A 27,105-nucleotide genomic window follows, 5' to 3' on the forward strand; every position below is an offset into this window, starting at 1 on the left:
TATGGGGTAGGATGTAGCCGGAAAAATTTTGGACAATATGGAGTTCAGTAAGAAAGCATGAAAGACAATGAATGATAAAAAAAATGAATTTTTGTGTAGTTGCAGTTTTGTAGTCGTTCCGAGTAAGAAATACTTCGGAATAATGGTAAAAGCTCACATCTGTTGTACAAGGCACATTTACATATAATCAAATACAATTGTTTCAGTAAGTTTATTAAAAATAATCAAAGAATAGAAAACTATACATAAAAAATGTTGAATTTTTACTTGCCCCAGTAGAGTCCTAAACACGATTCTTTTTGTACGTATGAACGTACAACCCCACAGTGGTAGTCAGGCCAATTCATTGTTCACCATGACAGAACTTGAACATGATACAGATGGTTACCCAGCACCACAAAATACACAGCACTTTCAGATATTAATTGCATAAACCAAATTGCTACAAAGTAATGTGTTTCTGCCTTTGAAGCTTACATAGCTAGATGTTATGCATCAATAGAAAACCATTTCAGCATAAATTCACCTTTATCAATTAAGCTTTGGTTTGAGCTGTAGTGTTTGCTGGGATTGCCAGTATGACTTAACCTTGTACAGTAATTTCATAAAAATAATTCTTCCCCACTTTGTTTGCTATTGGTAGATTTTAATTACAAAAGCTTATCGCCGACATAAGTTTAGCCCTCACAGCTTAGCTCACCATAACCATTGTAGAAAAAAGCCTTAGATTTTATGAAGAAAAATATTAGTAAAACTTCTTAAAAGAAACAAAAAGTTTAAAAATAAAATCAAAACCTGCGACTTAGTGTTAAAATGCTTCTTTGAAATAGAAGATGCCGTGAACTCAGCAAAAGTAGTGTTGCCAAAGAGTACAAATTCGGCAATATTTAAAAGATTTTTCAACTGATGAGGATTGCAACTAGTCCATTTTTTAGCATTTTAAACCAATAATTAAAACAGTAATATGGTGAATATATTCTCCATTGATGATGTTGTAAAACTAAAAACTGCATGACACGCTTCTATGGATGCAACGAACGTTCAAGGCATTTGAGTGACAGCATTTATGGAAAAACAGTGCCCAAGGTGCTCCAGTTATAACAATGCAATGTTATGCTTTTGTGCAAGATGCTTCGCCCTAATTGTATGGCTGCCTTTATTTCAGGGTGGATATTTTTGCAAAGATCTATTCACCTCTGTTCAAATTAAGTCACATTTACATTGATAACCGGTATCTGAAGAGTAAGGATAGTAATCCACAATTCTGAAGGCAATTGGAAACCTTAGCTCCACAGGAACAGTTACATCCAAATGCTGATAACTCAATGATCTGCTTCAAAGAAATACATGGTTTCAAAGCAGCAGCAGGCCTAAGCGGCATTCAAATTGTAGGCGAGTTCCTTGGAGAAATTTATTTGACAATGTGTCGAATAAGATATATTTAAAGTAGACAACATAATACCCAAAAGGTTGCCCAAAATTCCTTTCTTGGACTGGAAATTTAAGCCATGCAACTTTTGCTGCAGCTTTACAGCAACTGTTATGCAGAGCCAAAATGAACAGAAATTTGTTATGCAGCTTTTAATGATTAAATAAATATTCCTTGGTGCAGCATTAGGTTTAGAATGCAAGCATGTGTATCAGCACTGAATTCATAACCCTTGGGTTTGTTGTTATGCTAATTAAGCTGGAGAGTTTAAAATCTACTTTAGAACGTTAGGATGTTTCCACTATATAATTTTCATGGGGGTATTTTGTTAATTTAAATGTTATATCTACAAGTCCCTACAAATTTGACCCTCATGCGCGATAATTTTACAGGTTCCCATTATTTTCATGAAATTACAGTATGTATAAAGACAAAGTGTGGACTTTACTGGAATGCTCTAGAATATAAAGCACACTAGCTAAACAAGTCGATAGCATGCAACAGAAAATCATAACAGTGAGCTCTCAATATTACATGTTGATAAAGTAGTAACATTTTACAGATGAAATATCCTTGTATACTGTTGCTGAAAAAAGTCAAAACTTGAGCATTTTCCAAGTGTTTTCCTACAAATTCCTGAATGTCATGGCAACATTATCTCAAAACAAAACCACCTCCACGAGTGGACATCATCCACTTTACTGTTTAGTTGGGTCAGCACTTCATGAGACATTGTCACGTTTAAATTTTAACCTAATTCAGGCAATACAGAAGGCATGACAAATCCCCTAGGACAACTGTGGTACATTCGTTAAAACATAGGGCTAGGCAGGCTGTAATTTTTCTCTCTTCCAAAAAGGTAACAAAAAACAGTGGTTGTCATGAAAAAATCTTGCATAGTCCAACTGTATGCATCAGTAATTTCCATTAAATGTCAGCAACAAAGATGATTTAAAATCTTTGTTGTCCATTGCAATACCGCATCAAAACACTTTCTACAAATGCATACAGCAGATGAAGTACTTTTTCTTTTTTGCTCCTAATAGAACATACGCATACTGGTATACAGATTCCTTAATAGAATCAACATAATTCCTTCCACCACATTCTGTTAGCTGGGAACATCATTCATAAATGCCATCTGGACCCCAACATTAACAGGTTACATTTTATGACTAGCATGAACTATCACACTGAACAAAGTTCTCCTAGTTCACACAAAATTTGTTTTGTTTGAGTATGCCTCAGTGTTGCAAGGCTTGCGTTTCTGGCTCTTATTCAAATCAGAAGTGAAAGATTCAAGGTGACTATAAACAGACCCTGAGAAAACGCAGCCCAAACACAAATAATGACTAAAGCAGAAGAAAAGATGGTTCCAGTTGCGCTAAATTCCCTTAAAACTTCTGGTTAGTACTGAGTATTATACAGTGAATCAAGGAGCCAGAACTACTCAACAAAATCCCTTTGGGTGTTAGCACACTCAGCTTAAATATCAAACCTGCCAAACTAAGAATCCTCTATAAACTTAGATAATGCAACCTGGGAAAGGATTTGTAAACTTCAAAATGTTTCCCTCCTCCACTTAAATATAACTTAAACATGTGATAATAACATCATATGAAAATTAAATAAAAACTTCTGAAAAACAGTTATTGCACAAATGATATAATATGTACAGAGTAAAAAGTTCTGATATATGTATGAAACAATGACTAAGAAGCGGCAAAAACAATTGCCATGAAAACGTCCATCTAGGTCAGCCACGAGAATGACCCTTGGATTGAAGTATTCCTAAATTTGCCTCTGCTTGTAAAGAATTGCAGAAAGTGCCCATCATCTGCAGAGTGTTGTGGTGAAAGCTCAAGCTCTTGCAGATTTATCATCAGAGCCGTTCCAGCAGTGACTTGAGAACTAAGGAAAGCAAAACCTCCATATCCAATAAGGCTTCACAAATACTTAGCACACGATGATATGTTCTGTAAGATGGAGTCCAACCATCATATCGGACACATGCAAGCAGCCAGTTGTAGATATTAACGAATACCCACTAACTGCAGTTAAATGCTGGTCTTTATTTCCAGTCTAATGTCAAGGTCATTCTGTTTTTATATGAAGACTGGAGATGATATCTAATGATTTCACACATCTTATCGACTTAAACTAACTGTTATTGGGTCCCGTGTCTGTTTTCTCCTTTTTGTGTTGCGAGTATATTGGTTATGCCCTCTGTGAATGACCTGCTGCTTCATGCCGCCCATTGAATTGTGGCTGGAGCCTTGATTATGGAGTCCCTTCACTGAATATTTTGGGCCACTGTGCTGCTGTTAAAGACAATTGTAAAAGACAAAACAAAATCAGTAAACAAGAACCCTTTGTCCAACATCCTACTTAAAACCAAGAAAACAAAGCTGAAACAATAGCACTCACATTTAATCAGAAGTTACATTGTAAAAACAGTCCTCAGGTTTGATCTATAGTCTGCACCAAAGAGGGTTGCTGCACCCTTAGCAATGGAAAGTTTTTATTTGTGGGTGGATAGGAGGGAGGTGGTGATAGGATTGCTGGAAAGGAGAGCGAGAAAATCAACCACTTTTCCACCCATTACCATTGTGCAACCCCTGCTAGAAAGTGCGGGAAGATGTTCATGAAGGACAGACTCTCTTAGCTGTGATGCTCAACCAGTTGCATACCTAGCCAGGGGGAATGAGCAATACCAAATGACTGATACTGGAGAATTGTTGTTTGTGTACCCAGAATGATTTGCATTAGTAAAAAGGTAGAGTAAATTCAATTTGGTTGTACTGTGGCTCCACATGCCATTGGTGAAATCCAGTTCTGTGCTCATTGAAAGAATTAGTACCTGTATGAGGATCACTGAAACATAACTTTGGATATCAAAAAGCTACTATAAATGCTTATAACCAAAAATAAGGTAGTATTCAAAACCTTAGGTAAGATATCCCCTCCACATGTCTCAAGTGATAGCCAGCAAATGGAAATGAATAAATCTAAATAAATTTCTCTCTGGTGTAATAGATAGTACACTAATCTGCTGAATGTGTGAATAGAAGCGAATGCTGCTACTGTGGTTGTTATATATGTGGATGTGGTTGTTATATATCAGAGTTGGAAAGAGCAAAAGAAAGATCATCCTTTCTAAAGGTAGAATTATTTACTTCAAGTGACGGTTAAAATGTTCTCAATACTGTTTCCATTATTGTAAGTCACCCCCTCAAAACAAATTTCAATCCTAAAGATGTACTGTTACATTTAACAAACTTGCTATAGGATATTTTGATGACTTTCCATAGCACTGTTTTTCTTTAAAGTTATTGCCTAATTGTGCACGAGTTTATAACATGATCGTGACATTAATTAATCCGAGGAAATATTTGAGTCTGATTCTATGCTCATTTGATGTCCAAACACATACGTACACTTTCCAGCAGGAGTCTGGCAATCAGGAATGGGAACCCTGGAAGATATCTTTCTCTTCTTTGCGTAAATGCACTGAACCCAATTTCAATGAATTGTCATGTCATCCAAAATTAAATAATGCAGACTAGGAATCAAATCTGAGCATTTGCGATATGTATATTTTTGGTAAATTGGTCTCAAGATTACACTGTGGGATAACAGCACACAAATATGTAGCATACATAACTAAAATTCCTCTTCCCTATTGCATAAAAGATATTAACACCAAATGAGAGAATTTCAAAAAAGTGCATTAAGAGTTTCTAACTAAAATCTGATACCTTAATTTTAGAGAAATGGTGTATATAATTGAGCAGCAAATGAAATAAGTCAGCTTTCGTCCTCTTAAAAGTCCAATCAGCGATTATGTCAGAATAATTCTACAGCATTTTAATGCTTGCAGGCCAAGGCTGTCCAAATTGTTGCCAGAATTGAATTTCACTCCAAGCCCTGGTGCTCCAGGTGGTTCATTCCTATTCCTTATTTAATATGCCTAGTTTGGATTTTCTGGTTGTTTTCCATGAAAAGCACTTCTTTTTTAAGCTATTGCCTAACTTGTGGGCAAATCCTAAATTCAATCACAAAATATGCTAGTTTTACCAATTTGGCGCAATGGGGATTAATAGACAAATGGACATAAATTTTATGCAGCTCAAGGCAGAATGGTGTGCACATATGCAGCCCACAAATATGATAAACTTGGACTTCCTGCCTCAGGAAAAACAAAGTGCTTTAGTGTTTTCTTTTTAAGTTTCCCTGCATTGTACATTATTCTCCAGTTTTAAAGGAAAAGAAGCCTGATCTTGAGTTTGTGTTGGATGCACATTAACATCCAGGGTTTTTTAGTACGGAGAGCTAGAGTTAAGCAGCTAATATTTACTCTGTGGAGAAAGCGTCAGGCCTTCATTCATTGCTTCTCAAATATATCAGCACATCTGAAACCTGTTTTGTAGCAAATACAAGTACTAACTATTGCCAAATGCTCTACGGCTCAGTGAAAGTCACCCATTAAGTTAGAAAGAAAAATATTCCCTGATTATGTTGCAAAACACTTGTGTCCCATGTTGAAATAATTCTGACTGTCACGATTTAGATTTAGAATATTTGAGAATCATGCATTCCAAAAGTTAAGTGCTCAGTTCAGCACTGGTACTGCAAAGCTGAATTTTTGTTTTTACTTCACTAGTTCCTACCTTGTGATGCATATATAGACTTGGCAGAAGGCTAGGGGATGCAGTTGGGGGAATAGGGTATACAGCAGTGACAGGATTCAGTGGTGCTCCTTTAATACAAACCTGCCTGGAAGGAAGTGCAGGGTGTGTGGAAACACCAATACTGGCTGGTGAGCCACCAATCCTAGCCTGTATTGGAAGGTAGCAAAATATACAAAATTAACAAAACTAACTATAACTAGCTTTTTAAGGATTAATCTTATACAAAGCAAAAAGTATAGAGAAGCTTTAGTTGCAAAGTATGTATGCACCAGCGTGTTCAAACTGTTTTACTGTCCTATACTTTTCAAAATCCTAGTTTTAAGTGAAGGGACAAAAAGAGTTAAATGTTAAATGAAGCATCATAAAAATTAATTGCTCGTCAGCTTCATTTTAAACAGTATATAAAAGCACATCAATTCTCCAAACACTTTAAAATCAAACAAGGGAACAGAACAGGTTCCATTACTCTCAAGTTAATCATGCATAGGATAAGTAAGTAGCAGCATCCAAGAAAGCAAAGACTGCAGCAGAAAAGAACAGATCAGAAGTTACTATTCAAGTAAAGACTTTAATTGGTAACAGTCACAGAATGTTGCAAAAATACATTGGAGGGAAGAAGTGGGAACAGGCAGCTAATTCTGAAAGCTCACTGCAGTTAAGCTTCTTAAAATTAATTTGAAAGAAGTTTTGATTAATAACAATTTAAAGTATGGAATTACACAATTAATAGACACTAACTTTGGACTACATTTTTCTACAACTATCGGAATGATGTCTCGATGAATAATAATTGTGACTTTTCAAAGAAAATTACATGACTGTGAAAGGAGTGGATTTGATGAGTCAAATGGTTTATTCCATTCATGCATTAGATACTTCATATAGCTCCACTTAGCTCCCCTGATGGGTCAGCAAATAAATGCCTTGGCCTTGCAATCACAAACAATGAAAGGCATGTTCAATCACTATTTTATGCTGAATTTACTGTTCTCAGGCAGAAATATGATTGAAGTGCTATAATTGGCCTCAGCATCCTTGGGTTTTGGGAGGAAGAGAGCCTTCCAACTTCAGATTGTCATCAATATGTTGACTCAAGTCCTTTAGGGAAGACAGCCTGCCACTCCTATTCCAGCTTGGCCTGCTTGAAAATCCAGTTCTACACCATGTGGTTGGCTCTCAATGCTGCCTTCCCAATTTTGCACACATTGCAAAAAAAATTAAAAATTGTTTATCATCATAAATGGCTTAGACATCAGATATTGAAATGAAGAATTAGTTGAGGTTTTACAAATTGGAATGAGGTTTTACAAATTGGAATAAGGTTTATCTGCAATCCCTAGCTAAGACATAGCATGAATGCAACCTGGTAGCTGCCACCTCATGAAATTTGTTTTAAACAGTTTTAAATTGCATCAATTTATATTAAACATTTTGAATGTAGCTCAAATGATCTCTTGGCTTATATATAAATTTATGATTAAAATTCCTGAAATCAATACTTGGTTTGCTGTAGACATGAAATGTCTAAAGCTAAAACAAATTCCACCAGATGAACCTTTGGATTACTGAGAATTCTGTAAGTTAGGAATGTCTTGTTCTCTTACACATTGCCACCTTATAGCACCCAGCAATATATAGTTTAGGTAGGGGTGGCCAATGAACATATTATGAATAGCATGAAGTTTAATTTTGATTTTACCGTAAATTTGTTCTACTCTTTTCTTGTCAACTGCCTAAAGCACAACTATTTCACTCCCTCCACTATTGGGTGAATCAATTCCTTCATTAGCTGCTGCTTCTCAGTTGCGTACCCCCAACAGTTAACGCTCATTACAGAGTGGTGTTCAACAAGGAGTAAGAAATGTCACTGATGGTGCACCAGACAGGAGTCTGGGAGGCTTGTCGAGAAGTGCATAAAGTGGAGCATCAGTGAAACACTGCTTCTTTATTATTATGGATATCAAGAGACCAAAATCTTTACAATGAAAAGACTGGATGCTTCCTTAGAGAACTGTTTCTATAGGTAGTTTTGTATGTTCGTAATGCATAATGGAGGTTTCAAACTCAGAACAGTACTTGATAGGATAACACTATACATTACAGAAATTTGAAGGTGTCAATTGGTCTGTTTTATTGAACTTTTGTGGAGAAAAAACAAGAGACCTTTTGTAGAATAAATAAATAGCAAAATGTATGAATGCAAGGTATGGCTATCAAGAGTCCCCCTTAGAATAGTGGAGAGAGGAATGGCCACATGAAATGGAGTGAAGTTGTGTAGGATGTGGCACACAACTGTTTTAAATTATGAAGCAGCCTAGAGTTGATGGATATGGATACTCACTTAAGTTTTGTTCTCCCAGAACCCAAGCTATAATGTACAAGGGATTGAAAACCTTTGTTTTATTTTGCTAGCTCATGCTCCAAAGATTGGCCACCCCTGGTTTAGATGGCTGCAAATTTGACAGCAAGACCTGCTTATTTTGAAAGGACAACAGCTTTCTCACCTGAGTATTTGAAGTCACTATCAATGCACTTATGTTTGTCTGTGGTTTCCCACTTGGGATGGGTAGTGTAGGTGCTAAAGTTGCCATCAAAGGAGCTAATGCTGGGATGCCAAAGTGGTGAAGGTTTGAAGTTGTGCATGGTGTAGAATCAGAATCCTGTCAAAAGCACCATTAAAAACACTTTCACAGTGCTATTGTAACCAATTATTTCAAAATATTAGTATTTTAATACAAATTTGTTCCAACATGATCAGATTTAAATCATGAATCAAAGATGAGCATTAAAGAACCATTATTCTAAGCAATTGATACATTGTGAATACTAAGCTGTATTTTAGCAGCAATATTGAGTACATTAATTGCAAACCCTATTAATATAGACGGAAGGTAGTACTTACTATATCACTTCCAGACAGTGATGAAGCTGATGAAGAGGAGGCAGAGGAGAGCTGCTGTAGGCTGGAGAGAGACATTGGCGATGCTTGGCTGTAGGGAGATTCTGAATCTCTATTTTGCTGCTGTTCTCTAATAATGTTACCAGTAGTTTGCTCCACTGATTCAATCTTAACACCATTATCTGAAAAAAATGGTTGACCATGTGGAAATGTATCCAAATAGCAACAATTTAAAAGAATGTTCACAGCAGATGTTTTTGTTTAAATCAAGTTTTTGTTGAAAGATGGATAATCATTCCAAACTATTGGGCCAGACCTTGTGGCAAAAAAGGAGACTCTTCACTGACCATGAGGAAATCTCACTGAGATTAAGCCATCTCTCTGGCAACATTTCACGTCCAACCCTGTGCAAACTGATTGCAGCACTCGAGGTGGTCACACGCTGGAATTCTACCTCGTCACCTGCCACAGAATCGGAGCGGGCAAAGGATAGACAATGGAAATGTCTGTTGACTTTGGGTGGAATTTTTCAGGTCAAGCGAGGTCGTAAAATCCCGCCCACAGTGTCCAAAGGCAGTGATATCATCAGGCTGGCTAAGCAGCCAATCACATTAAAATATTTTCAAATATACAAACATAAAACTAAAAGCACTGAAGTAAAACAAGTTTTTTTTTTACATACAGCAAATTAAAGACTGAAACATGTTCACGGGATTAAGATAGAAGCTAAAATATTCCCTTTATTTAAAAACCTTCATAATCTAATTAATCATTTAACAGAACTCCAGGATGTTTTTTAAAGGGCCATTTTCATTGCTCACCAAATTTTGGTAAGCTGTGGCAATCTGGGATAGGAAAGTTGAAAACAGTGCAGCCTGTGACACAACCAAGTGACAGAGCACTGCTTTGAGATTTATGCACTCGTGTGAATGGCCAACATCTTAAACTTGCATTCATTTTCAGAGGGCAACAACAGCGAATGCTGACATATTGTCATCAATAACACCCACCCAACAAAACTTGGCCTTCTCTGTCAGAAAGGGAGTGAAATCCCAATATAAACTTGATAGCTCTCAAAGTGATATATACAAGCAGCCCTCAGCTTTATAACATTTGGGTTACAATGAATGGCACTTAAACATTTAGAAATTGATACCATTTCGATTTTACAACGCCATGCCAGCAAATCGTTGGTCTTTACCAAATGTTATGTTCCACTATTCACAACCTCAGGAAGAGCAAGTTGCTTGTCGGATACAGTATAGAAGTGTCTTTGAAAGTAGGCATTATTATATCATGGGAAATATACTGTCAGGCAATTATACTGAAGCAAGATTACACAAACCTTTCACTATTCAGTGAAAATAAGGTTTTGTGCCTAGATTCAAGAACTTGCCCCCCAATTATAACATTGTTCCTATGTGAAGACTAGTTCCAATTTGTGACGTTTTGACTTACGTTACAGTTTCCAGGAACCAATTCTGTGGATTAAGTCTGAGGACTGCCTGCATGGTACAGTAGTGCCTTGCAATATCAGATTTATGCTAGAAGACAAAGTTAGCCAAGTGCAGTACCGCAAATTGATAAGAGCTTTGATCCTTCCATTGTGTAGGAACAAACTTTAATTAAACTACTAAGGAAAAAGGGAAAATACAAAGCTTTAAGGTTGAATTTCTTTAGTTTAACTCATAAGAGAAAGAAATTGTTTCTAGCAGGGTGTTAAAAGAGGAAGAATGTCTTCAGAAAATTCTCCCCTCTACCACCTATTATACTTTTAATTTTTTTGTTTTTTTTAAGGTAAAGAACATTTATTTACTTCAGGCTGGCATCCAATGTTATTATGTAGCTCAGCCAGCTGTAGAGATTTCTTTTTCATAAGTGAATGCTCTGGAAAGACTTAAGTAATTAAAGATTATGTAGGTTAGACAACTTTTTTAGCTTTTTCCTAAGGATGTTGGCAAAAACTGTGGCTAACTGACAGACACTTAAGAACATAAGAACATAAGAAATAGGAGCAGGAGTAGGCCATCTGGCCCTTCGAGCCTGCCCCGCCATTCAACAAGATCATGGCTGATCTGAAGCGAATCAGTTCCACTTACCCGCCTGCTCCCCATATCCCCTAATTCCCTTATCGATCAGAAAACTATCTACCCGTGATTTAAACATATTCAAAGAGGAAGCCTCCGCCACTTCAATGGGCAGAGAATTCCAGAGATTCACTACCCTCCGAGAGAAAAAGTTCCCCCTCAACTCTGTTCTGAACCGGCCCCCCTTATTTTGAGGCTGTGCCCTCTAGTTCTGGTTTCCCTTCTAAGTGGAAAGAATCTCTCCACCTCCACCCTATCCAGCCCCTTCATTATCTTATTTGTCTCTATAAGATCACCCCTCATCCTTCTAAACTCCAACGAGTACAGACCCAATCTGTTTAATCTCTCCTCATAAGCTACACCCCTCATCTCTGGTATCAACCTGGTGAACCTTCTCTGCACTCCCTCCAAGGCCAATATATCCTTTCGCAAATAAGGGGACCAAAACTGCACACAGTACTCCAGTTGCGGCCTCACCAGTGCCTTGTACAGTTGCAGCAAGACCTCCCTACTTTTATATTCTATCCCCCTCGCGATAAAGGCCAACATTCCATTAGTCTTCTTGATCACCTGCTGCACCTGCAGACTGAGTTTTTGCGATTCGTGCACAAGGACCCCCAGGTCCCTCTGCACAGTCGCACGATGTAATTTTTCTCCATTTAAATAATATTCCAATTTACTATTATTTCTTCCAAAGTGGATAACCTCACATTTGCTAACGTTATATTCCATCTGCCAGATCCTCCCCCACTCGCTCAGCCTATCCAAATCTCTCTGCAGACTTTCCGCGTCCTCCACGCAATTCGCTTTCCCACTCACCTTCGTGTCATCAGCAAACTTGAATACCCTAGATTCAGTCCCCTCCTCCAGATCATCTATGTAAATGATAAACAATTGAGGCCCCAGCACCGATCCCTGCGGCACACCACTGGTCACCAACTGCCAACCAGAAAAGCACCCATTTATCCCAACTCTCTGCTTCTTGTTAGCTAGCCAATCCCCAATCCATGCCAACACCTTACCCCTAACTCCGTGTACCCCAATCTTCTGCAGCAACCTTTTGTGAGGCACCTTATCGAACGCCTTCTGGAAATCTAAAAACACCACATCCACCGGTTCCCCTCTGTCAACCGCACTAGTGACATCTTCATAAAAGTCCAGTAGATTCGTCAAACACGACTTTCCCTTCATGAATCCATGCTGCGTCTGCTTGATCGAACCATTCTTATTCAGGTGCTCTGTTATTTCCTCTTTAATAATGGACTCTAGCATTCCCAACTACGGACGTTAAGCTAACCGGCCTGTAGTTACCCGCCTTTTGTCTACTTCCTTTTTTAAACAGCGGCGTAACTGTAGCTGTTTTCCAGTCAGCCGGCACTACCCCAGAGTCCAGCGAATTTTGATAAATTACTACTAACGCATCTGCTATTACCTCAGCCATTTCTTTCAGTACCCTGGGATGCATTCCATCCGGGCTCGGGGACTTGTCTACCTTCAGTCCTATTAGTCTACCAAGCACCACCTCCTTAGTAACAGTAATTGTATTAAGGACCTCCCCTCCCACCAACTCTCGATCTCTAATATTCAGCAAACTATTTGTGTCTTCCACCTTGAAGACCGACACAAAGAACTTATTTAAAGTCTCAGCCATTTCCTCGTTTTCCACTATTAAATCCCCCCTCTCATCTTCCAAGGGTCCAACATTCACTCTAGCCACTCTATTCCTTTGTAAAAACTTTTACTATCACTTGGTATGACAACAATGATATGGCATATTATCTAACAACAATGAGTATAAAAGTCTTGCTTTTCACTTCTTATAATCCAAACCATAATCATCTACAGATTAGGCTGACTGATAATTACCTGGGAGATATCATCTATGCTGCTCTACGACAGTGACATTCTTCCTTCCTCGATTACTGGCGCATAACATTATTTGCACATTACCGTTGTAACTGGAAACTCAGACTAGAAGCTGAAGCTTATGTCTCACCATTCAGTAGTGCAGCATCCTCGGCACTCAGCAGAGCCATGTCAACATTTTCACACAATACACTGTTTTATAATTAGGGCTGCTGATAGAAATAGCCATTCCGCTTGCCTCATTTTTCATTGTTTCAGAAGAAATACGTAGTGATATAAAATAAAATCTACCTTTGAGGTTAAAAATCCCATTAGACAGAAGATAATCTTTTGAAATTAGCAAAATATACCTAGTGTCATTCACAAGCATCTATCAGAAATTTAAATCTGATCTTATTAGTGATACCAGAATGGCCAAATGAGGAATGTAAGGAATGACTTGCGTACGATTTTTAAAAATGAGGATGCTTGTGTACATGACAGCCAATGCAATACATCTATTTGCAATTAGAGGATTCTTATCCTTCTGCCTGGTTACAGGTTACATGGTCCCATGCATTTGCAGTCCTCTTGCTTTGTATAGGATAGCAGAAACTTTAGAAGACTTTTTTTAGGAAGTTTTTTTTATTGGCAATAATTTCTACTGGTGGCATTGGCCAAGGCAGTTCATTTGACATGCTGGGGAAGAAAAACAGACACAAGTGTCTCCTCGTCTCCAGCTATTTAAATCAACTTCAGTGCTGGACAGATTTATAATAACCTACCTTTCACTAACTTCTCACCAAGTGGAAAAGAGTGGAAGAAAAACAAAGGAGCATAGGCACGCAAATACAACAACTGTATGGCAACAGAGTGGCAGCAAGAGATTGAACACACAAGAAAGACAAAGATAGTAAGCACAAGAGATTGAGGATGCACCCAGTACTAATTGTAAAAAGACAAGGCAAAGGCTGAGAAAGCAAGGAAACGTGAACCAGCACAACAAAGTCAAAAATAAGGAAAAAGACTCAGTCAAGTACCATCCTGACTTTATCTAACAATAGGGTTACTAAATGTCAAGTTTAAAGAACCAACGGAAACTAAAAATGCTGAAAAATCTCAGCAGGTCTAACAGCATCTGTAGAGAGAGAATAGAGCCACAGATGTTATCAGACTTGCTGAGCTTTTCCAGCATTTTCGGTTTTTGCTTCAGACTCCAGCATCTGCAATATTTTGCCTTTATTAAAGAACCAACAATTTGATTTCCCTGACCCCTACCTCCTGTCCAGAGACACAGAAGCTACATTTGAGGAGGATGAGGCCCCAGCTGCAAGATGATTGCCATTGTCAAAACTGTAAGTGGCAAGGCAGAGTTGAGAGTTTTGACAGATAGACTGATGGGGGCAGTGGACAGTTGTTGTGATTGGAAGCTCAGCTCTCTATCAAATAAGACACCCAGGCTGCAAATAGTTATTGGCCAGGAAGGGGATGGAATCAACGGCAAGGGTATGGAGTTAGTGGCAGTGGCCCAAGCCAATGGCTTTTGACCATTTTGATCGAGATAGAAAGAACAAAAGGGGAGGTCTGGAATACAAGTGAAGACTGTAGAGATTAAATAATGAAGAAGAGGGGGATAGCAAGGAGTGACGGCAATGGGACAATGAACAGGGGGATCTAGAGAAGGTTAAATGTGAACTGCAGAATCTGTACCAGCAGCTGCTGTCCGAATAAATGGGGTTATGATCTAAAATTGTTGAACTCAATTTGAAATTTGTAAATAGGAAATCCATTAATCTGCAAATCCCTGTCCCTTAAGGGACAGCATGTTGCAATGCTGTTACACTGGTTCCTGCATAGTAATGTTGTCAGCATGTCAATAGGTTCCCCACATCAGTTCAATAGTTAGTGAAGAGCAGTTCAAGGGTCAATCAATTAGTCAGGCAGAGGTGAAAAAGAAGACAGTTAGCTCCATACAGCTGAAGTGCTGTTAACTCTGAGGATCTGGGGCTAAGTGAAACCCTGGGAACCATTTAGTAGGGACTCAGAAGGCAGTGGATAGTCACTGGCTCCACGCTGCTGAGAGAGGGGACTAAGGCTCAAAGCAGTTCTGGGAAGGCCATGAGCAGCATTTGCTCATTGCAACAAGGTGGGAAATTGGACCTCGGAGAAACCCAGGAACAGTGTCCTACTCAGAGTAGCTAAAGAACTGGTATTGTGCCAGTGAGTGAAGACTCAAATCCCTAAAATGGCAAAGAGAGTTTTAAAGAGTGATCATCTCTTCTTCAGTCAGTTTAAAGTGGTACAGAGAATTCAAAGACAGGATTGTCAAAGGTGGAGATTAGTTTGAGTGAGATTGATTGATGAATGTCAGGGTGGATTCCTGAGAATTCAGAGGTCTCCGTCTTGGTTACAGCTGTCATTTATTCTGTACTTTGATGTGTCTGACTACTGTTTGTCTGTTACGCATATGTACCTAATGTTAATTCTGAATGTTGAAGTACAGGATTAGATAGTTAGTTAGCCAGAAAATCTACAATATATTTATATATATATTTTTAAGTTTGCATTTGTGTCTGTTCAAATTCCATGGAATCTTGTGGTTTTATTCCAAAAGCAAATGTCTTTAATCTCAACTTTTAACTATTTTAAACAAAACATTACTGGCTCTTAACTGGATCTCTTCCTCACCGCCATGTCTCAGGGTCCAGCCAAGGATAATAACAAGGAGCAGTGAGCAAATACAGATTGGGTGATCGTTCTGCTGAACAACTTCATTCAGGCTGCTAACATGACCTCCAGCTTCTAGTCACCTGTCATTTTAATTCTCTATCCTATTCCCAATTTTGTCTTTTAGTCCTCAACCTCCTGATTTGTTCTAATGAAGCTGAAATCAAGCTCGAGGAACAGCATCTCATCTTTCAACAGATTCGTAACAGCATTCGGACATTGTGCAGAATGTGCAGAATTTTTACGACCTCGCTTGGACGAGGCTCATAAAATCCCGCCCGAGGCCAACAGAGAATTCCGTTTTGCGAGTCTCGTCCCACCCTGGCAGTAAACTTCCACAGTAAGAGTTTTAACAACACCAGGTTAAAGTCCAACAGGTTAAAGTCAACCTGTTGGGCTTTAACCTGGCGTTCTTAAAACTCTTACTGTGTTTACCCCAGTCCAACACCGGCATCTCCACATCATAGTAAACTTCCAGCCAATGTGTTCAATAATTCCAGATCATAACCTCTTGCACCCATCTCCTCCAGATGGCAGCTATTAGTTATAATTCTGCTTTTCCCATTTATGCCTCCACTAGTCCTATATTTTTTCTTTACTTAGAACATAGAAGGCCCTTCGGTCCTCGATGTTGCGCTGGCCAGTGAAACCACTCTAAAGCCCATCTAACCTACACTATTCCAATATCATCCATATGTTTATCCAATGACCCTTTAAATGCCCTTAATGTTGGTGAGTCCACTACTGCTGCAGGCAGGGCATTCCACGCCCTTACTACTCTGAGTAAAGAATCTACCTCTGACATCTATCCTATATCTATTACCCCTCAATTTAAAGCTATGTCCCCTCGTGCTAGCTATCACCATCCGAGGAAAAAGGCTCTCACTATCCACCCTATCTAATCCTCTGATCATCTCGTATGCCTCCATTAAGTCACCTCTTAACCTTCTTCTCTCTAGCGAAAACAACCTCCAGTCCCTCAGCCTTTCCTTACAAGACCTTCCCACTACACCAGGCAACATCCTAGTAAATCTCCTCTGCATCCTTTCCAATGCTTCCACATCCTTCCTATAATGCGGCGACCAGAACTGTATGCAATACTCCAAGTGCGGCCACACCAGAGTTTTGTACAGCTGCAACATGACCTCCTGGCTCTGAAACTCAATCCCTCTACCAATAAAAGCTAACACTCCGTACACCTTCTTAACAACCCTATCAACCTGGGTGCCAACTTCCAGGGATCTATGCACATGGACACCCAGATCTCTCTGTTCACCCACACTACCAAGTATCTTACCATTAGCCCAGTACTCTGTAATCCTGTTACTCCTTCCAAAGTGAATCACCTCACACTTTTCCGCATTGAACTCCATTTGCCACCTCTCAGCCCAGCTCTGCAGCTTATCTATGTCCCTCTGTAACCTGCAACAACCTTCCGCACTGACCACAACTCCACCGACTTTAGTGTCATCCGCAAATTTACTAACCCATCCTTCTACACCCTCATCCAGGTCATTAATAAAAATGACAAACAGCAGTGGCCCCAAAACAGATCCTTGCGGTACACCACTAGTGACTGAACTCCAGGATGAACATTTCCCATCAACCACCACCCTCTGTTTTCTCACAGCTAGCCAATTCCTGATCCAAACCGCTAAATCACCCTCAATCCCATGCGTCCGTATCTTCTGCAATAGCTTACCGTGGGGAACCTTATCAAACGCTTTACTGAAATCCACATACACTACATCAAACTGCTTTACCCTCATCCACCTCTTTGGTCACCTTCTCAAAGAACTCAATAAGGTTTGTGAAGCACGACTTATCCAATTACTATCTGCTCTTGCCTTGCACAAATATACTCAGGGTCTTCATTTAATTTCTCCTGCCTTCCACGTTACCAGACAGCTGTTTCCGTTTCCCCACTCACCCTATCCCTACCTCTGTGCTGGTTTAAAACCTGGTACGTCACTAACCTTTCCCAGGTTAGACAAAAGATCAACAACCTGAAACATCAACCTTTTCTTTCTCCACACATGCTGTCTTGACTTGAGTATTACAGACATTTCCAGTTTATATTTCAAATGTGCACAATCTACAGCATTTTGCTTTCATATCCTCTTGTCTGAGAAGTAATTTCTGTTAGTTGTGAAGTCTATTTCCCTATCTGTTTCCCTTAACATTTTAAAAAATGTTGATCAAATTATCCCTTAACCTTCTAAATTCCAGTGACTATTACTGTAGTTTGTGCAACCTTGCCTCATAATTCAATCTTGGAGTCTAGGAATAATTCTGGCAAATCTATGCTGAACTTCCATCAAGGCCAATGTAGCATTAAGGTGTGGTGCCCAGAACATAGTACCCCAGGGTTTCTCTAACCAGGACTCTAATCATCTATAAATAAAGATCAGCACTCCATTAACCTTCTTGTTCATGACATTTTAACAATCTATGTGGCCTTTACTATTTCTAGATTTTTACCCTTTAGACAATACCCTGGTTCTATTTTTTTTTAAAAGGACCAAAGTGGACAACTTCATATTTGCCCAAATTGAAATCCAGAAGCCAATTTTCCCATTCACTTATTTTATGTATTTATAACTCTTTGCAATTTTATGGTTTTGTTGCTTACAATTTCATCTATCTTTGCATCATGGACAAACTCCCATTAATTCAAGTCATTAATAAACATCCTGCATACATGAGGTCCCAAACATTGATCTTAGTGGTACGTCACTGGTCACATCCTACCAAATGTATATGCCAACTACCCCTACTCTCTGCCATTCAAATTCCTAACCATGTCATATAATTCCATGAGGTTCAACTTTAGCTAACTGTCGCTTATGAGGGACTTTATCAAATGTCTTCTGATAGTCTATAAAAATAATATTCCTAGACATTCCCCCCTCTACTATTTTAGTCACCTGTGAGGTTGGTCTGGCATGACCTATCCTTCATAAGTCCATGCTGGCCGTCTCTGATCAGCTGAAAAATTTCAAGGTGTTCAGTCACTCTATCCTTAATTATACACTCTGGTAATTTCCCAACAACAGAAGTTAGGCTAGATCGGTTTAATTCCAAGGGTTTGCTCTCATAGTCAAGTGGCAAGTGTAATTTTCAAGTCTAAAGAATGGTTTCCAAACCCAGAGAAGTTTAGAAGATGGTGAATAAAGCATCTGCAATATTCTCAACAACTTCCTTTAAAACAATGGATTGAAACCATATAGTCTTGGGGATTGGTCAGTTTAGTCCCGTTATTTACTATAGTGTTCCAGCCATTAGTTTTGATGAATCCATGCTACTTAAGTCAAGATTCATTTACTTGGGATATCCCAGCATGCTAACTTCTTCCTCAATTGACGAAGTAATTACTCAACATGTCCAACATTTATTTTCATCAATACTATTACCATCATAAACTTACAAAATAATTCACAGTGTTCCTGACCAACTTATTTTTCCCAATGCAATTGCACAAAGATTGTCAATTTAATATCCCTTGCAAGTTTATTTCTCTCTCCCATTTGCCAGGACCTGCTAACTTTTTTGCATGCTTTTACTTTTATTGGATCTCGTACCCATTCAGTTGTCCATGGCTGTTTTCTATGGCAAGTACTGCTCTTGTCCCTTCGGGGAATCAACTAGGTCTGATATTGCATTGAATTCTTTTTGAGCAGCTCCCACTAATATACTGTTGTTTTACCGGTTACCAGACTTTTCCAGTTTATTATAGGCAGATTCTGTTTCACTGCTTTAAGTCGGTCATGCCCAAACCCTGTTTTAAAATTAATTTTACAAGATTTAGATGTTGCCAGGTGGCCAGCATTTATTGCCCATCTCTAACTGCCCTTGAGAAGGTGGTGGTGAGCTGCTTCATGCGTGATTGGAGCTGCACTTATTCAACCTAAGTGGACAGTATTCGATCAGACTCCTTACTTGTGCCTTATAGTTGGTAGTGAGGCTTTGGAAAGTCAGGAAGCGAGTTACTCACCACAGGATTCCGGGTCTCTGATCTATTCTTGTAGCCACAAAATTCATCTGGCTAGCTCAGTTCAATTTTTAGTCAATGGTAATTCCCAGGATATTGATAGAGGCGGATTCAGCAATGTGAATGCCACTGAATGTCAAAGGACAATGGTTAGGTCCCTTCTTGTTGGAGATGGTCATTGACTGGCACATGGATGGCGCAAATGTTAGTTCCGACTTATTAGCCCAAGTCTGGATATTGTCCAGCAGTAATACTCAAGACTTGTGCTCCTGAATTTTCTGCATCCCTAGATAAGCTGTTCCAGTACAGCTGCAACACTGACACCTACCTGACAATGTGGAAAATTTCCACTTCACAATGTGGAAAATTGCCCAGATATGTCCTGTTCATACAAATCCAAACTCAGCCAATGACCGCCCCATTAGTCTACTCTCAATCATCAGTAAAGTGTTGGAAGAGGTCATCAACAGGACTATCAAGTGAAACATGCTTAGCAATAACCTCACTGCTTAGTTTGGGTTTCGCCAAACTGCTTTTGGACATAGTCTGCTTCAGTGTCTGAGAAGTCGCAAATGGTGCAGAACATCCGCATTGAATATCCCACCCTTTAAACAAGATGGAAGGAAGGTCATTGATTAAGCAGCTGAAAAGTGTTTGGGCCTAGGACACCAACCTGAGCAACTCCTGCAGTGCTGTCCTGGGACTGAGATGATTGACCTCTCACTATCACATCCATCATTCTTTGTGAATAGTATGACTCCAATCATCAGAGGATTTCACCCGATTCCCAATGACTTCAGTTTTGCTTGGCCACCTTGATGCCACACCTAGTTGACTGCCCTTGACATCAAGACAAATTTGATCATCAACTCACCTCTGGAATTCAGCTCTTTTGTCCATGTTTGAACTAAGGCTGTAATGAGTGACGCTGGTGAAACCCAAACTAAGCAGTGAGGTTATTGCTAAGCATGTTTCACTTGATAGTCCTGTTGATGATCGCTTCCATCACTTTACTGATGTTTGAGAGTAGACTAATGGGGCGGTCATTGGCTGAGTTTGGATTTGTATGAACAGGACATACCTGGGCAATTTTCCACATTGTGATGTGGAAATTTTCCATATTGCCAGGTAGGTGTCAGTGTTGCAGCTGTACCGGAACAGCTTAGCTAGGGATGCAGAAAATTCAGGAGCACAAGTCTTGAGTATTACTGCTGGTATTTTGTCAGGGCTCATTGCCTTTGCAGTATCTAGTACCTTCAGCCATTTCTTGATATCATGTGGAGTGAATCAAATTGGCTGAAGACTGGCATCTGTGGTGTTGGGTATCTCCGGAGGAGCTGTTTCACATTTCTCGCTTTCAGTAATTATGTTCAACTCAATCATATTACAATCTCTGTTTGATCAATGTGTACACACCGTCAGATTGGTTACCAAATTTGGCTCATTACTAAAATCTAATATGTAGGGCATTTGGCCCAAATAAACAGACTTGGCCGAGCTGAAAAAGCAAACTGAATGAATTCAAATGCAAGTATTTCTGAGATATGGCTACAAAATTGTCAAGACAGGGAACTAAATATACTAGGCTTCATTGTCCACAGGAATGACAGGGAAAATGACAAAAGAGGAAGAGATTAAGGTTAGCTGTATTCTTTCCCATTTTCCAGGATCTGTGCTATTTTAATATGCTTTTTTCTTTGTTTTACGTTGTCTCTTACTCCCTTAGTCGTTCCCACTGAGCTGCCTTTTTACTTATTTAGCAGGCTTAGCCAGTTTACTGTCAACAGTCTCTGCCTCATCACATTGAAATAAGCTTCAATGAAATCTATAAATACTTGTCATTGCACTGTTTTCAATCTTACTCACGAAGATTAATACACTCCACCTATCCCCCCTCCACATTTTCCCTACTTTTCCTGCAGATCTTATAACCTGCAATATTTATCTCTCATTCTTGCAGCAATGTTTTAATAACATGTACCATGTCATATTCTGCAAACTGAATCTGCACTGGCAATTAATTCCATTTCTTCTTCCTAATGCATGCATTTTTATAAAGAACATTCACTTGGGCCAGACACCCTCACTTATCCTCATCCTCTAATGATTTGCCCACACCTTTCTCATTTTGATCCAGTGGTTGAATGACTTTCCATCTACTTGTTGAACCCGAGCACAGTTTCTGACTTCTACTCCTTCCCTTCATTTTTCCTTGGCGTTGTTCAACCCGGGCATTGAGTTGCATCATTACTTTGATCCACTTGTATTTCAGTCTTCTCGATATCAAGACTAAATTGCTTTAGTCTTTTTGATCGTTTTCTGCAGCTGTTAATGCCATTTTAGTGCTCTGGGTACATGGAGCCCCAGGTCTCTCTGGAGCTCGACGGATTCCAGTCTTTTTGATCGTTTTCTGCAGCTGTTAATGCCATTTTAGTGCTCTGGGTACATGGAGCCCCAGGTCTCTCTGGAGCTCGACTGATCAGGGCGGCACGGTAGCACAGTGGTTGGGCGGCACGGTAGCACAGTGGTTAGCACTGCTGCTTCACAGCTCCAGGGACCTGGGTTCGATTCCCGGCTCGGGTCACTGTCTGTGTGGAGTTTGCACATTCTCCTCGTGTCTGCGTGGATTTCCTCCGGGTGCTCCGGTTTCCTCCCACAGTCCAAAGATGTGCGGGTTAGGTTGATTGGCTATGCTAAAATTACCCTTAGTGTCCCGGGATGTGTAGGTTAGAGGGATTAGCGGGTAAATATGTAGGGATATGGGGGTAGGGCCTGGGTGGGATTGTGGTCGGTGCAGACTCGATGGGCCGAATGGCCTCTTTCTGTGCTGTAGGGTTTCTAAGTTTCTAAGTTTCTTGTTTTTAAGAAAATACTCTGTTCTATACTTTTTAGGTCCAAGGTGAGTGACCTCATATTTGTCTACATTTGCCACAGTTTTGTCCATTCCCTTCATTACTGTTTATAATTTTGCATTTCCATCTTCACCACTTATAATGGTCTCCACAAAATCGGTAATACGGCTCTCTATCCTATTATCTAAGTCAGTGATAAATATTTGAGGTCCCATTTTCACCTATAACTCACCGATTTCTTAACCAGGTCAATAATTTGCCTTTTCGGTGTTTGAGGTGAGTGGGAAGCGTTTGGAGACTTAACTGTTTAACTAAATGGTTGGTCATGGGAAAAGTACAAGAGTAATCCACAAAAAATTCTGAACCATCAGTATTTTACCATTAGAAGTTTAAATAGAACAGAGTACAGGGCTGTAGTACAAGGAGCAAGAACTACAGCTGGTGGAAATTTGCATGCCTTGTTTTTTTCTATCTATGCAGGTTGCAGCCACAGGATCAGCTGCAATAATTTGTTTTCTCCTACATTATCCTGGAATTCCCACCAAGAATCTATCATCGGCCCCGTCTCAGCACGATTATCCGAAAACACAATGTTAGGTTCCAAATGTACGCTGCTAACACCCAACTCTGCCTCACCACCATCATTTATCCTCTTCACTGAATGGATGAATAGAAATTTCTTCCAATTAAACACTGGGAAGGCCGAAACCATTATTCCCGATTTTTGCTAAACTACATCCTTCTCTTGAGCATGGCTAAGTGCAACCAGAATCCTATTTCACCCCAGGTGAAATCGAATGTCCTCTCTATCAGAAAGATTGCCTACTTCCACTTTCATACCACAACCTTCACTCTTGCTCAGTTGAACTCCTGCAGAGACCTTCAAATCTGTGTCTTTGCAATGTCTAGAACAACCATACCAATGGTCTCGCGGTCAGCCACCCTTCTTTCATCCTCTGGAGGCTCGAGATCATCCAAAACACTTCTGCCTATTTTCTAACTTGCACCAGGTCCTGTTCACTCGTCATTCCTATGCTAGCTGACCAACATAGAAATCATAGAAACCCTACAGTACAGAAAGAGGCCATTCGGCCCATTGAGTCTGCACCGACCACAATCCCACCCAGGCCCTATCCCCATATCCCTACATATTTTATCCACGAATCCCTCTAACCTACGCATCTCAGGACACTAAGGGGCAATTTTTTAGCATGGCCAATCAACCTAACCCGCACATCTTTGGACCGTGGGAGGAAACCGGAGCACCCGGAGGAAACCCACGCAGACACGAGGAGAATGTGCAAACTCCACACAGACAGTAACCCAAGCTGGGAATCAAACCCAGGTCCCTGGAGCTGTGAAGCAGCAGTGCTAACCACTGTGCTACCGTGCCGCCCCACTGACTCCAGGTTCAGTAATGCTTCAATTTGGAAATTGTCATCCCTTGTTTATAAATCCCTCCTTGGTCAAAACTCATTCTTGATTCAGTGACCACCATGGACCACCCATCGCTATCTGTAACTCCCTCCAGCCCGAGAACCAAGGCACAAATACTGAGCCATGTAATATCTTGCTTGTTAAAACCAGTCAACCTGAAAATTTCCTATTTACTCTTGCTCCTTTTGTGCATTGCCAATCCTCAAACCACGCTAATATATTGCTGTATTCCAAGGTCAAATTAGAAATCGCGATCTTGCTGGTGAGATATGCAATTTCTGGATTTCGTTGGATCTTGAGCTCCACCTGTGATCTTGCAGTGCGTGTATGGGCTCAATGCCCCGCCCATTAATTTCTCCAGTAATTTTTAAATAAAAATTTGCACTAATTTCTCTAAGTTCCTTATTCTCGCAAGATCCTTAACTGTCCATTATTTGAGATTTTTTTGTGTTTTCAACCGGGAGAACAGACACAAAGGGCGGAATTCTCCGGCCGCACTGGTCTAAAAGCTGGAAATTCCCACCCGATCGTCAATGGCGTTTCACATTCTCTGCAACCCGCCTGCTAGAATTCCAGTGGCGGGCAGGATAGGAGAATTCCGGCCGAAGTATTTATTTAATGCCTCTGCCACTTCCTTATTTCACCTGTTGTCTGCCTCTAATGAGGCGAAGTTTACTTGAACTCCTCTCTTCAGGTTTAGATACCTATAGAAATGTTTGCAATCTGCTTCCATTCCTCTTGTTGGTTTACTTTAGTTGTTTTTCTCTTAATTTCTTGCTCTTCTTTTGCCGAATACTAAAAATCCTCAATTCCCAAGCAGCACGATAAGTCTCTTTCTTTAATTCAATACAATATTTAACTCTCGTTAGCCACAGTTCAGCCACTCTTTCTTTGGGTTCTCTTTGCCTTAAATGGATGTATATTTATTGCAAGTGATGTATTCATTCTTTAAATGCTAGCTTTTGCTCATCTGCCTTCATATTCATTAATGTTGTCTCCAAATCTACCACAGTTAACTCACCTCTCATAGCTAGGTGGATTGGTTCGTTTAGACTTGAGACCCGATTTTAGAATTAAGTAAATCATTTTCAAATTCAAGAAAATTTGTATTGCATTGTAATCACATTTCTTGAGAGGCCCCTTAACTGAGTATTTATTTTTAAAACTATATTTTTTATTCCACTGTTAAAGTTACAAAGCCAAATCCATTCCTTGCTTGCTTCAAAAAAACAAATTCAAATTGAATCTAATTTGTGGTTCCCACAAGAGAGACAAACTAGATGCAAACTGACAAGATAAGGCTTTGCACCCAATCTTGGGCCTGATCTTAGCCAAAAGGCCAAGAAGCAATAGCACATTCTCATTGCACCATATTGGATCCAGGACAGCCTGTGAACTATTTAATGGCCCACTCCTTCAGCAACACACAATCTTCTAATCTGTTTATTCCTATGCCAATTGTTTAGTGGCTCAGCTAACAATCAAGATATAATTATCTTTAAGGTTCCATGTTTTAATTTGGACTCTATAACTCTTCAAAATCTCAAGACAATATTATTCCAAGTTCTACATATCATTGGTTCTGACCTGGACCACGACAACTGGATCCTCCCCCTCAAGATCTTCTTCAGCTACAGGATGTATTTAGCCCTCCCATCATGCAAGCAACACCACCTTCAGAACATCTGATCATAATTGAAGAGTTCAGCATCTATTCCCCTAACTATATTGATCCCCACCACTATCACATTCCTGTTCACTTGACAGCCTCATGTACCATGTTTCAATGGTCAGTTTGTCCACCCACTCTATAGTCCTTGTTTTGATCCACACAGGTAGCAAGTAACTCAACAATTAATCATAGTCATGTCACTACATCCTAAATCCCCATAACTGCCTAACTCAGTCACCCCTCCTAATTATAGAATCCCTACAATGCAGGAGGAGATCATTTGGCCCATCAGGTCTGCACTGAATCTCTGAAAGAGCATCTTACCCAGGCCCTATCCCTGTAAACTCACACATTTATCGTGGCTAATCCATCTAAACTACACATCTTTGGACTGTAGGAGGAAACTGGAACACCCAGGGGAAACCCACGCAGACACAGGGAGAACGTGCAAACTCCACACAATCATCCAAGGCCAGAAATGAACCCGAGTCCCCGGCGCTGTGAGGTAGCAGTGCTAACCAGTGTCACCCTCCAGACTGCAGTGCTCCTGTCCCTGAACATCAACCAACTCAAGATCCTCTAAACCTCTTCTCCTCCCTGGCGCCTCACCTAGTCTGCATCTCGGACTGCAGTCAAAATTGACCGAGTCAAAATTCCTCAAGCTCTAAATATCACAGATATGATCATCCAAGATTATAATGATCTCCATATAATGATAAACTCCAATATACTGCAGTATGGCACATCACCTGCCCATATTTATTTATTGGGTTTGTTAATTTGTTATATTAATGGAATAATTATTTTGTTTCTATGAATTAATTGGTTTATCTAGTTGAAGTTACTAATTGAGAAAAGGAATAGCATTTTACAGTTTTCTAACAGAGTCAGAAGAGGCACGCCAATCACTGGAGGCAAAAACCTTTAAAACACCTCCATCCCCTTTCACCAAATTCTCAATTTTAGCACTGTATGGAAAGTACATTTTCACAACTATTCTATGCTCCACACTGTCAAGTATTGTGCATCTTTGTCTCCTAATTCTTGTAACTGCCACAAGATTCCAAGGAAAAGGTTTAGGATTATATCTTTCAGCAATAAGACTATATTTTATGATACAAAGTTTGCTGGTTTTCAGTTCCTGTAATAACAGAAATTAAAAGCCAGCTACAAAAGGTGAATAATTCTTACAAAACTCAATAAGTTTAATGAATGAAGCTGTAGGTGTTTAATTTTTTTTTAAATCTGCATAGAACCATAGAACATTACAGCACAGAAACAGGCCTTTTGGCCCTTCTTGGCTGTGCCGAGCCATTTTTCTGCCTAGTCCCACTGACCTGCACCTGGGCCATATCCCTCCACACTCCTCTCATCCATGTACCTGTCCAAGTTTTTCTTAAATGTTAAAAGTGAGCCCGCATTCACCACCTCATCTGGCAGCTCATTCCACACTCCCACCACTCTCTGTGTGAAGA

The 27,105-nt window shown here is 39.8% G+C and overlaps 1 protein-coding gene across 6 annotated transcripts in view; it reads right to left on the minus strand.

The window, feature by feature from the left end:
- Window positions 1-203: 203 nt before the first annotated feature.
- Window positions 204-27,105, minus strand: part of tent4a (terminal nucleotidyltransferase 4A) — a 94,295-nt gene continuing 67,393 nt past the window's right edge. For 2 of the 6 annotated variants that reach the window (XM_078240304.1, XM_078240342.1), the window contains exons 10-13: window positions 9,023-9,201; window positions 8,625-8,780; window positions 6,100-6,267; window positions 204-3,750 (exon numbers count right to left, since the gene is read on the minus strand). In XM_078240304.1, the coding sequence (XP_078096430.1) occupies window positions 3,577-3,750; window positions 6,100-6,267; window positions 8,625-8,780; window positions 9,023-9,201 (677 nt within the window). In that variant the 3' untranslated portion in view covers window positions 204-3,576. The remainder of the gene's footprint in view (window positions 3,751-6,099; window positions 6,268-8,624; window positions 8,781-9,022; window positions 9,202-27,105) is intronic. The other 4 variants (XM_078240314.1, XM_078240333.1, XM_078240325.1 and 1 more) reach the window with 4 other exon arrangements.

This window comes from Mustelus asterias, chromosome 2 (assembly GCF_964213995.1).
Source record: "Mustelus asterias chromosome 2, sMusAst1.hap1.1, whole genome shotgun sequence".
In the NCBI taxonomy this organism is placed as follows: Eukaryota; Metazoa; Chordata; class Chondrichthyes; order Carcharhiniformes; family Triakidae; genus Mustelus; species Mustelus asterias.